Consider the following 23688-nt stretch of genomic DNA (forward strand, 5'->3'; position numbering starts at 1 on the left):
TGAGAGAGCGACTTTAAAAGCAACATGATCACGACTTCGACATCGTAGTCTTCACGTCGCGGTTGTTCGGTGCAGATCTCGTCGTGAGTGTTCGTCGCATTAAGGCAAGCAATCTTCCAGCTGGTTCTTCACTAGCCTCCAGTGTCGTGTAACAAGTGTAAGAGCCCGGGGAAAATATGCACTAATTGTCCAAAAGTGTCTAATTGAATTATTGATCAGTAGGTTGTGGTCGGTGATCGTCATGTTAGTGTCGATCACAGCAGGCGCAACGGACGGCTAATTAAAGGCTAATAGAGTTTTCCCAAATAAGGACATCAAACCATACGTTGTTGGCAAATTGATGATTAATTGTGTGAATGTGTAATTGTGAGAAGATTTTTTTTCCTAATTTTGCATCACCTCAAGAGCGGAGTGGTTGATCTAGAAAGATCTTGTTTTCATTGAATACGGATGAAACGGCAGACGTTGCAATAAAAATAGACAGGAAAAGTTTAAACGTAGGAGGTTAGCCACTCTGCAGATTTCTTGCGTAGGAGGAAATTTTGGAAAGATTTATCATCGCTTTTCCGCCCGACTGGAGAGTACTTTCGGGACGAGCGGTAGTTATTTTTAGAACGTTGCATTCACATCGGGGAGGTGGCAGCAATTGTGAATATTCTCACATCAAGCGTCGTGTTTGTTTCAACAGGTTCGGTTGAGAAAACATGGGTAAGATACCGGCCGTTGGAATCGATCTGGGAACGACCTACAGCTGTGTCGGCGTTTGGCAACATGGCAAGGTGGAGATTATTGCCAACGATCAGGGCAACCGGACTACCCCTTCATACGTTGCCTTCAACGATACCGAACGGCTGATTGGCGATGCTGCCAAGAATCAGGTGAGTTAGGTATATCCTCCCAAAAAGGGAAATCGACAATTTGCAATTCATAAACCGCGCTCAGACACCTCCGACTCCATGCTTGTTTGCTTATCAAGAAACCCGATCGCACACTAATCGAAACGGACAGAAGTAATTCGATGACATATTATTAACACTGCATACGGTTATCCCAATATGGGAATAGGTCGCACCGAACCAACATGGACAACTTACTTAGCGCGCTGTGCAACAGTCTTGCGCACATGCCAGCCGCCGCAAACATCTATCTCCCAATCAATTGTTTCGCCTTAAAAGGACTACTGTGATCGCGCTTGAAGCGAGCAACAAAACACATGTTCCGTGCGGATCAAGTTAGCCAAAAACGAAAACTTTCTCAAGGGCCTACTATGGTTGACAAACATGTTTGTTCAGGTTGGCTGTCCCCACGACGTGGATGGTCGGCTGCTCAACACCTAACTAATTAAGTGTGTGACGTGTCACACCAGCCGTAAATATTTCCCCAATTTCCCACGCATCGTTTTCCAAGTCACAATATAGGACATAATGGATTCCACATGGTGGATGCACGACGACGGTGACCGTTCTGGTTTAAATTCCAAAAATAACGCATCTCCGCAACTACTCTACCGGTTTGACCTTACCCCCCTTTGGTTCGAACTTTTGCTTGTGCGGGTTATTTATTCATTGAATTATTTATGATCCGATTTAGAAACGTCTCATGCAGTAATTATTTGAGTTCTGCGTCAGATATACTAGAATGTTTAGGACTGCAAGGCAATTTATGAACCGATATAGACTAGGTCAAAAAATCTTTAAGGGTAGGTTCCGAAAGCTTCAGTTCAGTTCTATGACATTCAGGAAAATTTTGAGAACTTCCGGTTCGATCGATTAACTTCATAATAATTGCTGGACCTTTACAAATGTTCTAAGAACAAAGGCTAGAAAACTTTAAAAAAAATAAGAAATTAAAGGAAGTTCCGAAAACATCAAGAACGTTCAGAACAACAAGGACGTTTTAAGATCTTTAGGGTTGGTTCAGGGTAAAGATTGTACTCGAAAAAAATGCAACACTTTCTTTTGTGTATAACTTTTTATTACATGAGCATGCAATTGATGAAATTTTGAGTAAAACTAGATTAGAGTGTAATGTTTACATGTGCACTATCTCGTCACGATCTGTCAAGTGCTGTGGTGGTCAAAAAATTATGGGAGCGGTCGTGGAAAATCCAGGCCAGTTCCACAGGTGGATCGCGAAACAGTTTGGAATCGACAATTCGACCGTGTCCCGTGTGGTAAAATCGCAGACCCAGGCGACCCAGCGGCGAGCTGGCAGCGGAAGAAAAGCGAAGACGACCGACCCCGTGAACGCAAGGAAGGTGAGGGATTACTTCAAGTGCAATCCGAACCTTTCGATTCGGGACGTGACCAAGAAGGTCAATTCTTCCATCTGGTTCGTCCAGCAGACAATGAAGCGGGCCGGACTTCATGTCTTCAAGATAAGGAAGGCGCCTAACCGAACCGATAAACAGAATACGGTGGCCAAATCCCCCGCCAGAAAGCTGTACCGCGAGTGGTTGGTGCAGCCGAAATGCATCGTAATGGATGGCGAGACGAACGACGGACGACAAGCAGATCCCCGGCCTGGAGTTTTTTGTCGGCAAGTCCCGGAGAAGTTCCGAAACAAGAAGGTCGACAAATTTGCCAAGAAGTACTTAGTGTAGTAGGCGGTCTGTGGGTGCGACAAAGCAAACTGTACATAACGACCGGCACCATCAACGGCCCAATATATAAAGAAGAATGCCTTCAAAAGCGGTTCAAGGTTATCAGGGAAATACTGCATCATGCACTTATGACATTGTAGCCTGCATGTTTTCCCTAATCTTCGCACCATGCACACCAATGCACAGTGGTCCAGGAGTGCAATCTAGGGGAACTCAAGTAATAACTCCAAAACGAGTTATTTTAGTGATTGTGTTCCTTGAACAATGTTTTTTGAAACGAAAATCACCATCTTTTGGTACAAAAAAGAAATGTACTTAACTTGTACTAAACTACTATGTAACTTTAAAAAAAAATTGTTAGTGAGTTAGTGTATTTGACAAAGTTGTTCTTTAGTCAACAATGTAGTGTTGTCTGGCATTTTTTGTATTTTTAAAGTACCCATTCTTTGCCAGAGATACAATCCTTATTATATGCTTTAAGTTTAAAGTGACGGAAGGTTTCTATTTTGAGAACGAATTGAATGATGCCATGACGCATTATGCTAGCACTCAAACATTTCACGCTATAGTCTAGCTAATAGTCGTGGGAATCTTCCACCCGTTCTTCGTTAATTGGAAGGTGAAAATTAGGAGAGGTATTGACAGTGGCACAGTAACTGGAGTAATTTAGACTGGTCGATGCTGAGCTAGAAGTTATGGAGACTTTTAGCTTTCAGAAAATCATATCTCATAGTCTCCCGCAGAATGTGTTTATCTAAAAGTGAACAATAATTTCTCGTATTTGGAACATTTGCCGCTCTTCTTCTAAACGATCGATTTTCAACCTGGGGTTCGCGCAAACCCCCACTAAACGAAAAGCACATAAAAAGAAGCGATGTAGAGTGAGATTGATCGGTGGGGAAACATTGAGAATCGATGTTCTAAACGATAAGCAAGGCTGGATAAGATCGAAATGGCATATCCCTTTTTTGTTAATGTTGGAACAGTTTAATCACTACAAGCCCCTCAATAAGCCCTAGGTTTTCACCCTAGGAAAAGCACTGTTGTAAGGTATCCGAAACGGTTGTGGTATGTTAAATGAACTGTTCTATTTGCATAGTAAAAACAAGTAATTGATGTTCTTTTTTCCCTCCTGCCAAGCTAGGCCGACTTCTCCGTTATTATATCGTGTTACACGAGTAATCTGGTTGTCTCTAACAGAAAGGTAATGAAGCAAATGAGTTGCAATCGTCAAACATCAGCTTGTCATTGTCGATTCCGAAACCTAAAATCACGAAATATATGTAGTATTAAAAAAAATCATTAACAACCAGCAGGATACTCCCTCAAGTCTCTCGCCAGTACAGCGCAGTCCACCAATGTATGCTCCTCACGATGGTCAGGTCCACAAACCCAGCAGCTGTAGATTCACCCGTGGCTCACTAGCAAAAGAGCAGCGTAGATCCGGTTTCCTATACATAGGATGAATTCCACAGTCCAACGAATATTCTGCCTGCTCCAAATAGTTTGCTGGAAAATTGTTTACTGTACTTTGACTATATGTTTTTAGTATTACTTCTACGTGAAGTCAACGATTTACATAGTTGAAGATGCTCGAGATCGTCAAGTCGACGATGACAGGAGCACATATCGTGGTAGCGGTAAACAATAGTTGCAATTTCCAAACCTACGACTGGATGCCTTCCTTCAAATAACAATTGAAGTGCGGTAAAAATCGGTAGAACTGTTTCAAACACACAGTGGGTACTTGAACGGGTCGGTTTTCATCTCTTTTTGCCAGTGGTGGCGGGGGGGGGGACACCCCTCACCATCCCTCTCCAAAGGGGGAGTTTGGTAAAGAGAGATAAAAAAACCGGTTTGTACCTTCCTTAAAAGTTGTCCTAGTTCGCTATTCTAATATCTATATACAATCTTCACACTGCCGTACTCTAACGGAACTATCAACTCTATGCTTTCATCTACTCCATCTATCGTATAAAAATTACCACTACAGTCTGTTGTTTACTGTGTTATTACTACTATTTCATAAATCAAATTAAAATATTTACCCATTCACATTCTTACACATATCATCTCGCTTCTTCTTCTTATTTGCATTTCAACCTTATTGCTTACTGCATATTAGCTTATTGCGTGCTCTCAACTTAGTGTTCTATAAATGCACTTCCTCAGTTATTAATTGAGAGCTTTCGATGTCAATTACCAATGCACGAGTTTGGCTATGCCCAACCCGAAAGATTTCTTCGACCGGACCGGGAGTCGAACCCATATATCATCTCGCATATCATTTAAATTAAAACAGGGTAAACTGTCCCAGGGTAAAATTAATATAAATTCCACTATGTACGTGTCGTCAAAGTTACAACAACTACACTAGCAACCGGTCACTACGATGAAAATAAGCCAGGATTGAAATTACTTAAAGATACTTAATACCCCGTACAGACTATGGCTTATTTCATGTAATATAGCCTGTCTTGCAATGAGCAGTCATACATCTAGTTTTCACTGGAAATCATATGATGAGTGCTCATTGCAAGATAGCCTATATTACATGATATCAACTATAGTCTGAACGGGGTATAAGAATACTTATGACAGATTTAATAATATTTATGTGATATAAGAACTAAAGTTTATAGTACGTTCAGACTACAGAGTTATAACATGTTATAGCGCTATCTTGATGGTGGTTTCTGTGTTGCAATTAGTTGACAACCGTTATAACATGTTATAACTCTCCAGTGTGGACAGCGTTTTAGAGTGAGATACCCCTACACTGAGAAAAAAAAAAAACCATATAAGGTTTATGGGTGACCTGATATCGATTTTTGCAATACTGCCAGTGGAAGCATAACTGTCTCATATGACATTTTGACTTTTTTGAGGTTATGATGCTTAAGGTTATAAATCAATACATATTTTTAAAATATTATATTAAGACATGCTGTTTATTCTAGAAAAAAAAATGTGAAGTCGTTTTGTCCCATTGCAAAAATGGACGCATATCCGTCCCACTGCTCCAATTTTTAATATGTATAAGAAATTCTTCAAAAGTTATAGTCTGTTACCCAAATAATACATCGTAAACATAAATTACAATCTCCAAGCGATTACCCAAATCAAGACCAACAATTGAAAGGGCTTCAACTTCATATTGTAAACAAACCTTGTAAGACCATTTTGTCGCGAACTGAAACCTACATTCGCAAACCTAGAACACAATCGGGTAGAGAAGAATTTCCTCTACCTGTTCATTTTGTTGGTTTGCGTTGGCGGATTTCGGTTGGCGACAAAATGGCCTTACAAGGTTTGTTTACAAAATAGAGTTGATGTTTCTCAGAGTCTTAAACTATGTTAATCATCGATTGAGTTTCCACTTGCTGCAATTACGGCCTCCACACGCTTCCGGAATGCACGGCAGGTTCTAATAATGTAGTCTGGGTCCATTTCTCTCCAGGTACGGGTCAATGTTTGTCTGAGGCTTGCTGTACTCGGGTGGCGTTTAGAACAGGTCTTGGGCTTCATGACGCGCCATATTGAGTAATCCAGCGGATTAAGACCGGGGCTGGATGGCGGCCACATATCCTTCGCCCAGAACGGAAGATGTTCCTGCAACCACTTCTGAGTGCGGTTCGTGGTGTGGCACATTGAAACACAACATTTGGCTTCGGACCGTACTGTTCTTTGATCCACGGAAGAACATATTTACTTAAAATCCCGATGTAGACCTCCGTGTTGACCTTGTCGCCTTCTGGAATGAACACTGGGTCCATTTTTTTTTGCCATCGGAAGCCACCAATCCAAACACCATAATGCTAGCAGGATGCTAGGTCAGATACACGTTCTTGTGCTCGTCGGCCACGTCTTTTACCGGAAGAGAACTAATATACCGGTCGGTTCTGGAATTTGATACGGGATCGACAGTAAACATGCTCTCGTCGGTGAACAGGATTACCGCATTTTTTCGCTTAAGGAAGTTCAAAATTTTCTTACATCGTTCGACTCGTAGCTCCCGGATACGGTTGATAATCATGTGAGTTTTTTTCCGTGGCCTCGACTTCGCCCCGCAATCTTCCTTTACGATCTTCCGTGCCGTAAAGTCACTGATCCCGTGTTCCTTTGCCATTTTCCTTATTGAACGCACTGGATTCACCCGAATCTTCCTTTTGATAGCAGTGATAACCCTCGGAACCCGAGCTGACCTCGGACGACCTGTGGCCACCTTCGCGGACAGTTGTCCTTTCTTTTCTCGGTCTAAAACCCTTTTGACGGTCCACCGGGACACTCCCACAGCGATTGAAATGTCTTTTTGCGACATTTGCGCGTGGGACAAATCACGAATACGCTGCCACTTCGTCATGGTGCAAATGTCAAACTAAGTAAATCATTTTCTTTTATACACAGCCTACTACGGTATTAGCTATAGGTTACGTGCATGCAAAGAAAACCAAGGCATTGTATGCACAGGTGAAACGGGAACCTTATTTGTACGATGTTGCAAACATTATCACGCATACGGTAATGTTTGTATACGGTCAACTCTCCCTTACTCGATCTCACTCTAAAGCTGGGGTTAGACAGGGCAAGTCAATTAATTATATGATTTGAGTAGTTGCTATACTGAAGATTCGAGAGATGTCGCCCCTTCAGTGGTAGGAAAATCATTTTTGCAGTATGTAGAATATCAGAAAATCCACGATTTGTGATTAAACATGCTTTCACAGAAGGAAACAAATAAACGAGTGTTTACCTTATCACCATAGTAATGTTCTCGTGCAATTTTTGTGCACCTAAATCTGCCCATAAAGACGATAATGAATAAAAACTGAAAATTTTCATGCATTTCCAAATGGTTTCCTACCATTCCCATACATTCGAAGTGACTGACCCTCTGGATGTGGATGATGTCAAAAACAACAAAACATGATTAATTGATCAAGTCAGTTGAATTCAACTGACTTGAACGCGAATTGAACGTGTAAACCATGCCATTCAACTGACTTGATCAACTCACTTGAATTGAAAAAAGTTGAACCAGGCTCAACTTTTCAAGCCAATTGAATTCAACTGAGTTGATCATTTGACTTGCCTAGTCTAAACCAAGCTTAACTCGAGGGGGACGACTCTATCTACGATGCAGAAAAGATTGTGTTTTGTTGTGGCTAGCTGCACGCACGCTGAGTAGATAGAAAGAAAATTGATGATGATTCTGAAGATTTCCTGCAAAAAGATGATGCGCGATGCAAGTAGATGCGATAAATGAAATAAGATTTTTCGAAGATTCATTAGCTAGTGTGAGATTTGTTGAGCATCTAAACTTGAGATTTAGATGTGTCGCCCCCCTCGGCTTAACTCGATATTCTCCCTAACGATGGAAAACCAGGCTATACTTTGACCACGTTCTCCATACATTTCTAAAATTTATCTCCAAAACTCGAAGCTCTACCTGACTCGAAGATCCTTTGCGCACCCAAGCTTTTTCGTCTAAATAATAAGTTTATTATGTCATTGGAAGATTGCCGCAAAAGCTCAACGCAGATGTCGCCACTGCATGATGATGATAATGTGCAGTCTATAAAATTCGTGATAATTAGCATTAAATCATAATTTTCATCAAGCCTGCGTGAAATCCTTCCAATATAACATTCGAATTGACGAAGAAAACGTTTTTACGATCAGACTGATGTGCATCTTTGACTTTTCCAGGTGAACTTTCATAAGATATATTCATTTCATTTCACGGCTCCATCAATGCTGCATCGTAAATATGATGGTGAACAGAAGTAAATTGCTCAATTACTCAAAATAAAGATGATTTGTCATCTTTTTATCACTTTGAAGACCATCTAGCACCATTTCATAGTATGGTGCGTGTTGAGTAAATCAAGTTCCGGTGCGTTTTCCGTCGAAAATTGTGAGTATCAATATGTTTGCTTAAAAATGGCCAAAATGAAAATTTATTGAACAACCAATTCTCTATTACCACCAGCATGATACAACCTTTCCTAAGTAAATTCACTTAATTTTCACTTTCATCTTAGTGAAAATCTCACATAAAGGGTGTCCACGATGAAATTGCCACACACAAAATTGATTCGCAAAATTCGAGTTTTCATCCGATTGCCATCAAATTTTCAGGGATTGAGAAATAAGTATTAAACTTCATTTTACCATTTTACTCGTATTTTATTTACAGTCCATACGCAAATGCCCGCACCTTGGCCTTAACCCCGGCCATAAGATTCTGCACAACCTGTGAATCAACCGTTTTTTGCATGTAAACCCATACTTTCTTCAGTTCCTCGACTGTCTTCACTACCTTAGGTCGTTTAAGAAGGTGCTGCTTCATAATCGCCCAGTACTTCTCGATGGGGCGGAGCTCTGGAGTGTTGGGAGGGTTGAACATTTTCGGCACGAAATTGACCTTATTGTCCGCATACCACTTCAGCACGTCCTTGGAGTAGTGGCATGAGGCCAAATCCGGCCAGAAGATTGTTGGGACGTTGTGGGCCTTCAGGAGAGGAAGCAGCCGCTTCTGGAGGCACTCTTTTATGTACACCAGTCCGTTCATCGTGTCCTGGGTCACTAAAGGTGCACTCCGCTTCCCGCACGTGCAGATGGCTTGCCAAACCAGGAATTTCTTCGCAAATTTGGACATCTTCTGAGTGCGGACATGCTCCGGAACGCTGAACTTATCCTTGGCCGTGAAAAACAGGTTGCCGGGGATCTGTTTGAAGTCGGCCTTCACATATGTTTCGTCGTCCATGATGCAGCATTCAACTTTCGTCAGCATGTTGAGGTACAACTTCCTGGCACGGGTTTTGGCGGACTAAGCCCAGCCTTAGTTTTGGCCTTCTGGACAAAACTTTGGCTTAGGTGCAGCTTCTTAGCCACATCCCTAACGGAGGCGTTCGGATTTCGGTTGAAGGCCTCAACTACGCGGTTGTGATTTTTGGTGTTGTACGGAATACTTTTTCCTTCACTTCTGGGCTTCCGATCGGTGGTCAACCGTTCCTAGAACCGCTTAATCACTCGCGACACCGTGGAATTCGCGATTCCCAACGTTTTAGCGATGGAACGATGCGAGAGATCCTTGTTCTCGTGATGAATGCGCAAGATTTTATCACGCACGAGCTGTTCTTTCGACTCCATTTCCGCGAGTTTTGATCACAGGACTTTAAAACTTGCAGGATGTAAATAATGCACTATGAACTAAATCCACCCAAATTTTCATTAAATTCTACCCAACGGTTAAAAAGTTAGAGCAATTTCATAGTGTGGCAATTTCATCGTGGACACCCTTTATTTACCATTTTCTGAAAAATGCAGCTGCGCAGGAGGTAACCTCTCCCTGTGGGTGCAAACTTGTTATGCATAATTTGCCATGAAAACATCTCCGATCCATACCGAAATAATAACAAATAGTTTTCAAACACGTTTTCTTACACGATTCAAGCAAAAGTTTCCACGGGAAATTATTAGTTTTTCTTTATGGACCGATTAGCCCCAAAAAGCGTCTGTTTTACTTGGAAAATTTGGAAACTATCCTCCTTCTAGTAGTTCTCACTTCGAAATGTAGATGGCGAAAGCTTGGAAAAGTTTCACTGCAAGACGCCAATTGCTTAACCTATTTTGAAAAAAAAACAGCTTTCAATTGACGAATTTAAGTGACGGACAGATGGAAATGATGTGAAAATGATAATCAGGCATAACATTTGATAACGGCACAAAAGCATTTGTAAACAAACTTTCTAAGGCCCTTTACACGCGAACTAAAGTACGCCCACGCAAACCAACAACATCATCGGATAGGGGCAACTCTCATTTTTTCGAAAGTGGTATTGGTTTGCGTGGGTGTACTTTGGTTCGCGTGTAAAGGGCCTTAGAAAGTTTGTTTACATATGCTTTTGTGCCGTTATCAAATGTTATACCTGTAATGACGTTTTGCTACCTGTCAAATCGTTTGGAATATTTTTTGGTACATCATCAGTTTTGTAATTGCAAATCTGAAAACTAGGTGTCGCATGGCCATTTTTACCTTTGCTTAAATTCATCAATGGATCTAAAATTCAAGTTTTAGATTTGTGAAGGTTGTCGATAATTCCGGGAGTGCAGTTTAACAGTTTTCGGCTATATTTGCCGAACTAGCGCTGGCACTCTGCCTCCCGGACGGTTATACGGGTGTGGTTGGTAATTTTCTCGCTTTCCGGGAAGTTTTAAAATCGAGAAAGAAAACATGATTCATCATGTTTGCAAGCATCAGAATAGATGTCGCTATGTCTTTTTCTTCTTCCTCGCATTTCAAGCTTATTGCTTATGGCATATTAGCTTATTGCGTGGTCTCAACTTAGTGTTCTAGATGCACTTCCACAGTTATTAATTGAGAGCTTTCGATGCCTGTACCATTTTTGCGTTAGTATAATTGTGTGGCAAGTACAATCATACTCTATGCCCAGGGAAGTCGAGAAATTTTCCAACCCGAAAAATTCCCAGACCGGACCGGGAATCGAACACAGCCACCTCCAGCATGGTCTTGCTTTGTAGCTGTGCCTTTACCGACTGAGCTAAGGGAGGTCCCTGTCGCTATGTGCGTTGTTTGATTTTTCCTCCCGGAACAGAAATGTGTGGTATCGTGAGTGATAATTTTTAATTTTAGTCTATTTACGCGCTGTAAGGTGCGTGAAAGACGAGGGGGGCGACTCGGTGAAAGAGCTCGGGGTTCGCTTTGAGAATCGTTCGAAAATGGTGCTTGGTGTGCTCTCGCTTCCCTTTGTTGCTGGTGTGACTCGACAGCACTGATCTATTGTTAGGGCTTTTGCGATGTACATTGCTTTTGTGCACAGAGTGATTTGAAAAAGAAAAGTGATATCTAGTTATTGTGTGGTTGGAATCGCTGGAGACGGAATTGTTTATAATGACTAGAGAAAAATATGCGTGGAAGCATCGGGAATGCACTCCCGGATATATTGATTTGGTGAGTGCGTTCCAGTTAAAGATTGTTGTTCTCGATTGATAAAGATTGTTGATCTGGATTGCATTTTCGAGGGGACGTGTCTGCTTTTGTGAGCAGTGCGTTTGATGGTCGGTTTGGTGTGGCTGGTAAATCACATGCGCGTGATGGCGCCGCTATCAGGTAGGGGGAAATTTTCCCTATCTGGTGGTGATGTTGGTATGCGTGGGCGGGATCCCAGTTGCGCCGGATTGGGAATCGGATGCATTGTTTGCGGAAGCGGATGCGGGAGTAATCAAGATTTATTTTCATCGTTTCACATTTGCCAGAGGGATGAGCTCGATCGCATGAGGCATGTTCCTCGGTTTTTACGGTTAGGTTCCTACGAATAATGCATTATGATTTTTTTTCACGTTGAAGCATGATTCGTTAAGAAAATAAATGTGTCGCGGTCGAACATGGAAGCTTGGCACTCGACCGATTAGTTATTGATGTATTGTTAGGTGTGTCCTTAACACGATCATGGTGGTTGAAAACCGACGGTAGTTACGGTGGGTCGTGGTTGATTGTGTGGTTTGGTGGTTTTGATGCGGTCACGCATAATCGGGGTACCAATCTTACCGCACCGTAAATCGATCATAGTTTCACCAACAATCAATACGAAACTAACGATTTTAAATTGGCTCACCACTTTAGTAGCCTATTGGTCCCAAGCAAACGATTAACGATTCTAGTTGAAATTCTATTACTACACTATGTTTGTTTTGATTCGCTATGAAAGTTTGACAGATAACATCAGGGGTGTGTGGATTCATGCAGAACATGCAGGGGTGAGTGAAATAGCTTGGGACTGCTTGGGACCGTTGTTCTGGTACTGAGTGAGCCAAAAATAATAATGATTTTCTTCGGGACCCAGTGGTCTTAGAGTTACCTCTATGGTTTCACTAGTGACCTTCGTTCGTGTTGTACGATTTTGATGGGTTGTTGACAAAAGTTTATAATTATTTCTGAACAGTGTGACCAACAATCAATACGAAACTAACGATTTTAAATTGGCTCACCACTTTAGTAGCCTATTGGTCCCAAGCAAACGATTTACGTACCCTATTCTAGTTGAAATTCTATTACTACACTATGTTTGTTTTGATTCGCTATGAAAGTTTGACAGATAACATCAGGGGTGTGTGGATTCATGCAGAATATGCAGGGGTGAGTGAAATAGCTTGGGACTGCTTGGGACCGTTGTTCTGGTACTGAGTGAGCCAAAAATAATAATGATTTTCTTCGGGACCCAGTGGTCTTAGAGTTACCTCTATGGTGTGACTACAGTGGACGTTCGGATTATTACGCGTATTTCGCTTATTATTTTGATTAATCGGTTTTAGAACTTTTTCGGATCGGTTTCCGTATCGGGCAACAATTGTCGCTGTTTATAATGTGTTGTGATTCAAAAAGTTCAATAAAGGTTTTATGGTGGTGGTTTTTACATTAGGAAAAGTGCCATGTTCCCTGTTTATGTGTTTTATGTGGTGTGTATATTTTTTCCTATTATTACCTTTCGAAATTTTCCAAAATTTGTTTAAACTTGCGTTGGTGCTGCCATGATGATTGTTATTGGTGAGCTTATTCCAGTTAAAACAATCTATTTGTTTCCTGGCAGGATGACCTCGATCGCGCGTGATCGGTTTTTCGGTTTTAGATAGAACATAAGAAAAGCGATACTGTCAGTAAGGTATGCATCCCAGTCCGCATCGTGCTCTCTTGCCGTGCGGATCTATTTGCTTTTTGCTTAAGGAAGTGTTACTACTACCTAAAGCTACAACAAATTTAAACAGCACTTTTCAGTGCTCAACCTGTAAAAATTTTCTACCTTGTTCAACTCCTCTTATTCCTCTTCGATCCTTGTTTGGACCCTACCCGAGGTAATCCTTCTTGGATATCGATTTGGAAAATTCCTCTTCGATCCTTCAGATTCTTATAGTAATCTGCTTGGAAGTCGATTTGGATAAAAAATTTACTGCCGCCATGGCGCCTAAACGCAAAAGAAAGGGGCAAACTCTTGACCCCCCTTCTGAAGAAATTAATTTGAGTAATCAATTTGATTTGCTCACGGATGATGAGAATGATCCATCATCCAAGAAAAATTCTAGTAAACTTTCCCGGCTTAATGCCAAGAAGGAAAAGATTCCCCCTATTGTGATAACCACTTCCGATTTCCATGCTCTTCGCATGGAACTTTTGAATTTCGTGAAAGTTAAGTTTTCACTACAAATTGGACGTCGGGGTGAATGCCGTGTATTGGCTGAAACCTTGGACGGATTTAAATGTCTTCTCAAGTATCTTACTGAGAAGAAGCACAATTTTTTTACTTACGACACCAAAACTGAACGTGTGTTCAAGGTTGTCATGAAAGGACTGCCCAGTGGTGAATCCCTGGATCAGATCAAAGATGAACTGGCAAAATTACTTGGAGTTGTGCCACTCCAAGTAATCAAAATGAAAATGAAATCCCGTCCTGGCGATTCGCGCAACGGGATTTCTAATGATTTTTATTTAGTTCACTTCAAGTCTAGTGAACTAAACAACCTTAAGGCCTTAGAAAAAGCTAGCCTTATGCTCCATGTCCGAGTGAAGTGGGAACACTTCAGGAAGACTGGAAAAATTTCCAAAACCTTACCCAGTGCCGTAAGTGCCAGGGATGGGGTCACGGAACTAAAAATTGCTACATGCCAGCTAAATGCATGAATTGTGGTGATTCCTCTTACGCAAAGGACGACTGTCCTGTGAAGGAAGATCCTAAGAAATTTAAATGTTCAAATTGTGGTGAAAACCACAAATCCAATTTTTGGGAATGTAAGACTCGCAAAGCGATCCTACAATCTCGTTCTAACCGACAGGTAGGAAACGCTCCACGTTTCCGACCAGGTACAAATTCCTCTGCTGTTAACAACGGTCAGCGAGGAACAAATTCTACATTCGTACCCGTAGGTACAAATATCACCCCTGCTTCAAATGTTTCATCTGTACCTACTCCCCTCGCTGCTAACAATGTTCAGCGAGTTAATGGAGCTACCTATGCTGCTATTGCAGCGGGTAGAAATCAAAATACTAACCAACGTTCTAACGGAAATTTTGGCAATTTTGACTTAGGAAGCATTACTGCTCCTAAAATGGAATTTTTATAGAATTCATTAATTGACATGATTTCTGATATGCTTAAATCTAACTCCATGTTTGATGCTATTCAAACTGGAGTAAAATTTGCTAATAATATTGTCATGACTTTAAAATTCAGTAATGGATTTTAAAGCATTAAACATTTTAAATTGGAATGCTCGATCTCTTAAAGATAATGAAGACGAGCTATTTAATTTTTTAAGAGTTCATAACGTGCATATTGCCGTTATAACTGAAACTTTCCTTAAACCTGACCATAAGGTTAAGAAGGACGCAAATTACTTGATTTATAGAAATGATCGTCTTGATGGACCCTGTGGTGGCGTTGCCATCATTATTCATAGACGAATCAAGCATAAAATTCTTTCTTCATTTGAAACCAAAGTTTTTGAAACTTTGGGAGTTTCTGTTGAAACAAAATTTGGACAACTTACGTTTATAGCTGCCTATTTGCCATTCCAATGCGTAGGCCAGCAAAAGAATTTTCTCAAGGGTGACCTCCAGAAACTTACCCGTCATAGGTCTAAATTCTTCATTATTGGTGATTTTAATGCAAAACACCGCTCATGGAATAATGCTCAAAGCAATTCCAATGGTAATATTCTGTTTGATGATTGTTCTGCAGGTTATTACACTATTCAATATCCAAACAGCCCAACATGCTTTTCTTCTGCAAGAAATCCCTCAACTATTGATTTGGTCTTAACTGATTCATGTCATCTTTGTAGCCAATTGGTTACCCATGCTGACTTCGGTTCTGATCACCTTCCAGTAACTTTTGAAATATCCCAAGAAATAATTTCTAATCCCAACAGCTTTACTTTCAATTACCATAGAACTGATCGGGAGCAATATCGAACATTTATGGAATATAACTTCGATCCAAACATTCCTTTGCAAACCAAAGATGAAATTAATTATGCTCTTGAATCTCTGACTACTTCTATAGTTGAAGCAAGAGCTGCCTCAGTACCAAAATGCGAGGTTAAATTCGATTCAATTATAATAGACGATGATCTTCAGCTCTTGATCCGTCTTAAAAATGTCCGTAGGAGACAATTTCAAAGAACACGCGATCCTGCCATGAAAGTTATCTGGCGGGATTTGCAAAAACAAATTAAAAAGCGATTCTCTGCCCTGAGGAACAAAACTTTTGAAAATAATGTTTCTAAATTAGACCCGAGTTCCACAAAATTTTTGAAAAAACCTCAAAAGCCAATTCCAGCGCTTAAAGAAGGTGGTAAAATTTTGATCACAAATTTGGAAAAAGCTCAGAAACTTGCTAAGCAATTCGAGAGTTCCCATAATTTCAGTTTGGGTCTTACTAGTCCTATTGAGAATCAGGTTGCTCGGGATTATCTGAATATTTTCTCTCGGGAAAATATTTTTGATGATTCCTGGGGGACTGATTTGGACGAAGTAAGGTCTATAACTAAAAAGTTTCAAAATATGAAAGCTCCAGGTGATGATGGAATTTTCTATATCCTCATCAAAAAACTCCCAGAGAGTACCTTGTCTTTCCTGGTAAAATTATTTAACAGATGTTTCCATTTGGCATACTTTCCTGATAAATGGAAAAATGCAAAAGTTGTTCCAATTTTGAAGCCGGATAAAAATCCAGCTGAAGCTTCTAGCTACCGTCCAATAAGTTTGCTTTCTTCAATAAGTAAACTTTTTGAAAAAATAATTTTGAATAGAATGATGCTTCACATCAATACGAACTCAATTTTTGCAGATGAGCAGTTTGGATTTCGCCATGGGCATTCAACTACTCATCAACTCTTGAGAGTTACCAATTTAATTCGTTCAAACAAATCTGAAGGCCACTCAACTGGAGTTGCTCTTCTAGACATAGAAAAAGCATTCGACAGTGTTTGGCATGAAGGTTTGATTGCTAAATTGAAAAAGTTTAATTTTCCACTTTACATTATGAAATTAGTTCAAAATTATTTAACTGACAGAACTCTGCAGGTAAATTATCAAAATTCCAAATCTAATCGACTACCTGTTAGAGCAGGAGTTCCTCAGGGTAGCATTCTTGGGCCTATATTGTATAACATTTTCACTTTGGACCTCCCTGATTTGCCTCAGGGTTGCCACAAATCTTTGTTCGCTGATGACACAGGCATTTCCGCTAAAGGAAGAAGTCTTCGTGTTATTTGCAGCAGACTGCAGAAAAGTTTAGATATTTTCTCTTCTTATTTACAAAAATGGAAGATTTCTCCCAACGCTTCCAAAACTCAACTTATAATATTTCCACATAAGCCCAGGGCTTCCTTTTTGAAACCTAGTAGTGTAGTCACATAGTCACTATGAACGGAGTTCCAATTTCCTGGTCAAACCAAGTGAAATATCTTGGATTAATACTTGACCATAAATTAACTTTTAAAGATTACATTGAGGGCATTCAAGCCAAATGTAACAAATATATAAAATGTTTGTATCCTCTTATAAACAGGAAATCCAAACTTTGCCTGACGAATAAACTTCTAATATTTAAACAAGTTTTTAGACCGGCCATGCTTTACGCTGTACCAATATGGTCTAGTTGCTGCACTACCAGGAAAAAAGCACTTCAAAGGATTCAGAACAAAATTCTGAAGATGATTTTGAAGTTGCCTCCCTGGTACAGTACTACCGAAGTACATAGAATTTCGAATGTTGAGACTTTAGCACAAATGTCCAACAAAATAATTAATAATTTCCGGCAAAAATCGTTACAATCCTCAATTGCAACGATTAATTCCCTTTATACTTAGATAAGATTTAGTTTTAGTTATTTAGTTTTAAGCTATCAATTGTTATACTGACATGCAGGTTTAAAAAACCTGTTTAAAATACTGAATTGCCAAGACAGGAACAATGTAAAAACACTTAGATATATATCATAACAATTAAGGCTGGTAAGTTACTGTAGCACCTAGAGCACCTAGGTTAAAAATGAAATGTAATTTATTTTGAATTTAGAACAAATAAAGAGTTAAAAAAAAAAAAAAAAAAAAAAAAAAAAAAAAAAAAAAAAAAAAAAGGTATGCATCCGAGTGCAATAACATAGTTGAGTCTTGTGGGGAAAATACATTACGATTTATCCCAGGCCAATATTGTAGAAAATTGTGCCTGTTAGATCTTGGGCGGCTCGCTTTGGAATATTTAGAAAAATATAGTACACGCGAGGGGGACGACTCTATCTACGATGCAGAAAAGATTGTGTATTGCTGTGGTTAGCTGCGCTCACGCTGAATAGATAGAAAGAAGATTGATGACGATTCTGAAGATTTCCTGCAAAAAGATGATGCGCGATGCAAGTAGATGCGAGAAATGAAAGAAGATTTTGCGAAGTTTGATTCGCTAGTGTGAGATTTGTTGAGCATCTAGACTTGAGATTTAGATGTGTCGCCCCCCTCGAGTACACGCCAGTTTAGGATACATTATTGACTGCTCTCGAGAACGTAATTTCATTTTAATATCTTGTTTAATAAGGGCCTTAACAATCGTTACGTCGGACATAGCTTGTTATGATGTAAGAGGCATGATAACCTACGTAAAGAGCAAATCGAAAAATTGAACGTCGCGTGAAAGCGGAACTCAATGAAGGCCTAAGTGCTTTTTCGTAGCATTTAGTTGAAAGATTGTCGGTTGCAGTAGCTTGCTTACTGAGCAGAAAAACTAGGGCGCAGGTTCTTTTCAAATTAAACAAATTATGGTCAAATCGCTTGGTTATCGTGTATTTTGCGAAACTTGTCCTCGTCGGTGTCGGATTTGAATAGTTACAACTCGAGTAAAGATATTATGTGATATGAGGGGCTCGGTGGCATTAGAGCGATCGTTTTTTCTTACTGAGGAGAACATCATGAGTCTAGTCTCAGGCCCATCCACATTAAAGATTCGCCAATCACTTTATTTGTTAATATGACTACATGGTAATAATAGCAACTCGATGATTGAAAAGGAGCTGGTTTGGCTAGTGGCAAACTTTTTTGCTTACTGAGCAGAAGATCGTGGGTTCAATCCCAAACTCCTTCGCGTTATATGATCGTTAGGACAATAATTCAGCTTATCGTTTACCAAAACGAACCCTGCTACAATCCCAACCCTCTTACCCATTATCCCAGTGATTCCTCGTGGAAGTGCTTCTATCAAAGCGAGTGTAACGTCAACACATTCCTACCCATTCTTGACCTGTGTTCGGGCGCGGCCGGCGGTGGTATTGCCTAGTTTGAAATCACCAGTTTTTACCGGATTTGAGGATGATTACTAGTCGCAAGCATAGTCTTTTGGTTCTCTGTGTAATTACAGCTGATCTGGCAATAACAGAGTAGCAACAGTGGGTAGTCAATCATGCTCATGCTCATGCTCGTGCGAAGGTTGTCGATAATTCCGGTCATATTATGAAATAACTTGGAAATTCAACTATTCTAACTCCAAACTTATTTACATTGTAGTGTTCATGCGAAAAAGGAAGCTGCTTCGTTGAAAAATGAAAAGCATCAAACAATTTCGTACCGATTTCAAGTTGTTTCATAGAAATCGATCAAAAAATGACGAAATGAGAGCAATGTAAAATTTTCAGAGTAAAACGTTTGGGGTTGCAAAGGTTAAAATCGAGGATGTTTTTAAACGTTTACCGTTTATTATTATAATGCATTAAATGCATAATTCGCTCTAAAGTCATACAATGCGTTCCCGTCAGTGCTGTCACTAGTACATGCATAAATTAAATCAGTTTTGAAATGAACTTGAATTTCACAAAACAGTTCACTGATCAAAAGCTACAGGAGTTCCAACCTAGAATTTCTTGTACATACATCTAATATAGAAAGCTATCGGTCCTTAAAGTTCTGGGGTGCGACTTTGTGCGATTAAGTTGATATGATTTTTGAAAGATGTGTCAAAAGTATTGGTTTTTTTGTAAATAACCGATTTTTTTTTCATTTAAACTAAAAAAATCAATAGCTTGAAAACCAAACGCTGCGATTTTGGCGTCTTGGTAAGATTTTTGTATTTTTGACTAATAAACAACTTTTTAGAATGAATTATTAAAAGTTACATTTTGAACATCAGTTTAGTACACGTTTAGTACAATTATGTTTTGATCGAAAGATGACGCCTTTTATTCCTAAAACCATTGCCCAAGACAAAGACTCACTAAAATGATTCATTTTAGAGTAATTAATTTCGTTCCACTAGATTGCATTCCTCAACCACTGTGCAATGTTGCATGCTGAGCATATCAGAAGAATATCAGCTTCCTAGTTAATTAATAACAAATTATCCTGACGTTCAATAAACTTGCTGAAGTTCCGCTGGGAACTTGTTCGGAACTTTGATGTGGTCATGTTTTCAGCTTTGCTGGAAGTTCCTAAGTATTGCTTAGGGAGGCTCTTTGGAACTTTTTTTGAACTTCAAGTTGCTAGGAGTACGCATCGGAACTTTTTGGATCCTGAAATTCCTCGTGTGCTTTCTATAGCTTATAAAGTAGCCAGAATGTTGTGTTGGAACTTTATGGAACTTGAAAGTTTGAGTTTTATCTTTGAATGCGTAACTTTGGTTTCAGAAAAACCAAACAATATCAAAATATATTGATTTTTGGTTCCACGTCATCCCGATTCCAAAAACAGTATTTTCAAGTTTTTTTTTTCAAACCGCAAGCCACCATCTTGGATGCCAAAATGGCATTAAACTCAGGTATGGATTTCCAGTCTACACGTCACCTCGATCCCAAAAATTCCCATACTGTGTATTTGACACTATTGGCCAATTCCCAAGATTCGCAAAAAATTCGTTATTTAGAATTTTCTTCGTAAAAAAAGCCCGGTATTTGGGAATTACTTCATAAGAAAATGTGACATAACTGAATACAGCATAAAAATGACTTTGTAATCGTGACGTTTTCTTATAATTACTTACATAATTACTCACAAGCACAAATGGCCCGAAGCCTTCACAATACCAGGTACAGCAAATAAAACGACTGTTCAACTCGGAAACTGAGCACAAAATTATTGAAATTGGGAATAGGGCACTCCTTCAAGGTCCTCTGGCCTGCATTTGATAAAACTCATTTTCCCGTAGACTCAAGATTCTCACCCCTAAATTCTGTATTCCGTTCGAAATGAATTTCTCACACAAAAAAAACGGAATAGTCAATAGGGGTGTCTATTCGGATTTTTGGTGGAGTTCAAGTTCAATTTAAAACTTCGTCTACCTAGATTATAGTTCATCATGAAGCCTCTAGTCTGACCAAATAAATAACACTCATATGTACTCCAGTGCTGGCAGATTTAACTTAATCAACAAGATATCTGAAATTAACCTTTCAAGACCATTCAAGAAGACTTATAAGGGCTCTAAGCTCAACCCGTAAGACCTCTGGTGTTGATTGATAATCCCGATACAATTGCTCCAAGAGAAATTAGTCTTAACTTAAAAGGATTCATGACTTGAACGGTAAGGCCTTCTGCGGAATGTCTGTCGATGGTATTGAGGCCACTCGATATGATTCTTATGGTCATTAGGCACGGCCCACAAGGCCAGTAAAGTAAACCAAAGGGTCAACCGGGGCTGGCATATAAAAACTCTGAAGTTCAATTACAACCATAACAAATTATATGTTTTGACTAACTATCGTCTATGGATCGTCTATGACCTTGAGATATTCGGAGTTAACCGATGAGACATCTAGAATTGACCTAGACTTATCACGTAAGACTACGACTGTCAATTGACTGTGTATCTCTTAAAGACTTTCGCAAACCTCTATTCCTGCAGTCACTATTCTGTTCGTTGGATCGTTCCATCTATATTGACCCATTATGTTCATCTATTTTAAGGTTATGCCAGAAAGCATGTTTATCAACAACAACAAAACTAACTCCCAAAAAACATCTATTTACAGGTGGCAATGAACCCGAAGAACACCGTTTTCGATGCCAAGCGTCTGATCGGCCGTCGCTTCGACGACCAGAAGATCCAGGAGGACATGAAACACTGGCCGTTCACCGTGATCAACGATGGCGGCAAGCCCAAGATCCAGGTGGAATTCAAGGGCGAAACCAAGCGCTTTGCACCGGAGGAGGTCAGCTCGATGGTGCTGACCAAGATGCGCGAAGTCGCCGAAGTGTACCTGGGCGGAAAGGTAGCCGATGCGGTCATCACCGTGCCGGCGTACTTTAACGACTCGCAGCGTCAGGCCACCAAGGATGCCGGAGCGATCGCCGGGATGAACGTTATGCGGATTATCAACGAACCGACGGCTGCGGCGCTGGCATACGGGCTGGATAAGAATTTGAAGGTTAGTTATCTATCGGAACTTTCGAGTGATCACCTAATGTGCTTTCCATCATATTCCAACAGGGCGAGAAGAACGTGTTGATCTTCGATCTGGGCGGTGGTACTTTTGACGTCTCGATCCTGACCATCGACGAGGGATCGCTGTTTGAGGTAAAGTCTACTGCTGGCGATACCCATCTGGGCGGCGAAGACTTCGATAATCGCATGGTGAACCACTTTACGGAGGAGTTCAAGCGTAAACACAAGAAGGACATGAGCGGTAACATCCGTGCTCTTCGTCGACTCCGTACGGCTTGCGAGCGAGCCAAGCGTACTCTGTCGTCGAGCACGGAAGCATCGCTGGAGATCGATGCCCTGCACGATGGAATCGACTTCTACTCGAAGATTACACGTGCTCGTTTCGAAGAATTGTGCATGGATCTATTCCGCTCGACGCTGGCTCCGGTCGAACGAGCTCTCACCGATGCCAAGATAGACAAAGGAGCCATTCATGACGTTGTTCTGGTTGGAGGCTCCATACGAATTCCCAAGGTCCAGAAAATGCTGCAGGACTTCTTCTGCGGAAAGGCATTGAATTTGTCCATCAACCCGGATGAAGCGGTTGCGTATGGGGCTGCGGTTCAAGCTGCAATCCTCAGCGGTGACGGAAGCTCCCAGATCCAGGATGTCCTTTTGGTGGACGTCACTCCGCTTTCACTGGGAATCGAAACTGCCGGAGGCGTCATGACCAAGATCATCGAACGCAACTCCCGTATACCGTGCAAGCAGCAGCAGACCTTCACGACATACAGTGACAATCAGAATGCGGTAACGATCCAGGTCTTCGAAGGCGAACGTGCCATGACCAAGGACAACAACCTGCTGGGAACGTTTAACCTGACGGGGATCCCACCGTCTCCACGGGGTGTTCCCAAGATCGAAGTTACATTCGACCTGAACGCAGATGGTATTCTGAACGTTTCGGCCAAGGACAACAGTACCGGTAAGTCGGAGAAAATCACCATCAAGAACGACAAGGGTCGCTTGTCCAAGGCCGATATCGACCGAATGCTGTCGGAAGCGGAAAAGTACCGGGAGGCAGATGAACGTCAGCGTGAGAAAATCATCGCCCGAAATCAGCTGGAGAGCTACATCTTCAACTGCAAACAGGCAGTAGAGGACGCTTCAGCCGAGAAGCTTTCCGATTCGGACAAGAAGACGGTTAAGGACAAGTGCGCGTCGGAGATGTCCTGGTTGGATGCGAATACGCTGGCGGAGAAGGACGAGTTTGAGCATCACCTGAAGGAGTGTCAGCGTGTTTGTGGACCGATTATGGCCAAGATGCACCAAGGAGGTGCCGGAGGAGGTGGCGAAAGTGGGGCTTCCTCGGCCGGCGGAAAGGGACCAACCGTTGAGGAGGTGGATTAAGAGGGGACTTACAACGTTCAAACTAACATTAGGTTCAACCCTGGCTGCATCCAGAACACTGCACTAACCATGTTACCGGCGCTTATTTGTTTGGGTATGCTTTAATATTTATGCATTTATAATAAGGTATGGCGAAAATCGAATAATAAACTACATTCTGCATGTATCGGGTTCGAAATTTAATTCGCAGAGAAATGCCCTTAAATCGGAGCAGGCAGGGTTCCATTCGCAGTTCAATTTAAGCATGCCGCGATGTATA

The 23688-nt window shown here is 40.9% G+C and overlaps 1 protein-coding gene across 3 annotated transcripts; it reads left to right on the forward strand.

Annotated features, from left to right (window-relative positions):
* Positions 1-54: 54 nt before the first annotated feature.
* Positions 55-23595, forward strand: Hsc70-2 (Heat shock protein 70 cognate 2). 3 transcript variants are annotated; one of them, XM_065227797.1, is made up of 4 exons: positions 55-83; positions 689-878; positions 21628-22023; positions 22086-23595. In XM_065227797.1, exons 2-4 carry the CDS (start codon positions 705-707, stop codon positions 23427-23429), a joined length of 1914 nt encoding a protein of 637 aa, XP_065083869.1. In that variant the 5' UTR covers positions 55-83; positions 689-704; the 3' UTR covers positions 23430-23595. The 3 variants fall into 3 exon arrangements, with proteins under 3 accessions (XP_065083869.1, XP_065083868.1, XP_065083870.1); XM_065227796.1 differs by having other exon boundaries at positions 71-157; XM_065227798.1 differs by having other exon boundaries at positions 83-104.
* Positions 23596-23688: the final 93 nt, after the last annotated feature.

This window comes from Ochlerotatus camptorhynchus, unplaced genomic scaffold (genome assembly GCF_037179485.1).
Source record: "Ochlerotatus camptorhynchus isolate MF236.1 unplaced genomic scaffold, CSIRO-AGI_Acam_v1.1 ptg000276l, whole genome shotgun sequence".
Classification (NCBI taxonomy): Eukaryota; Metazoa; Arthropoda; class Insecta; order Diptera; family Culicidae; genus Ochlerotatus; species Ochlerotatus camptorhynchus.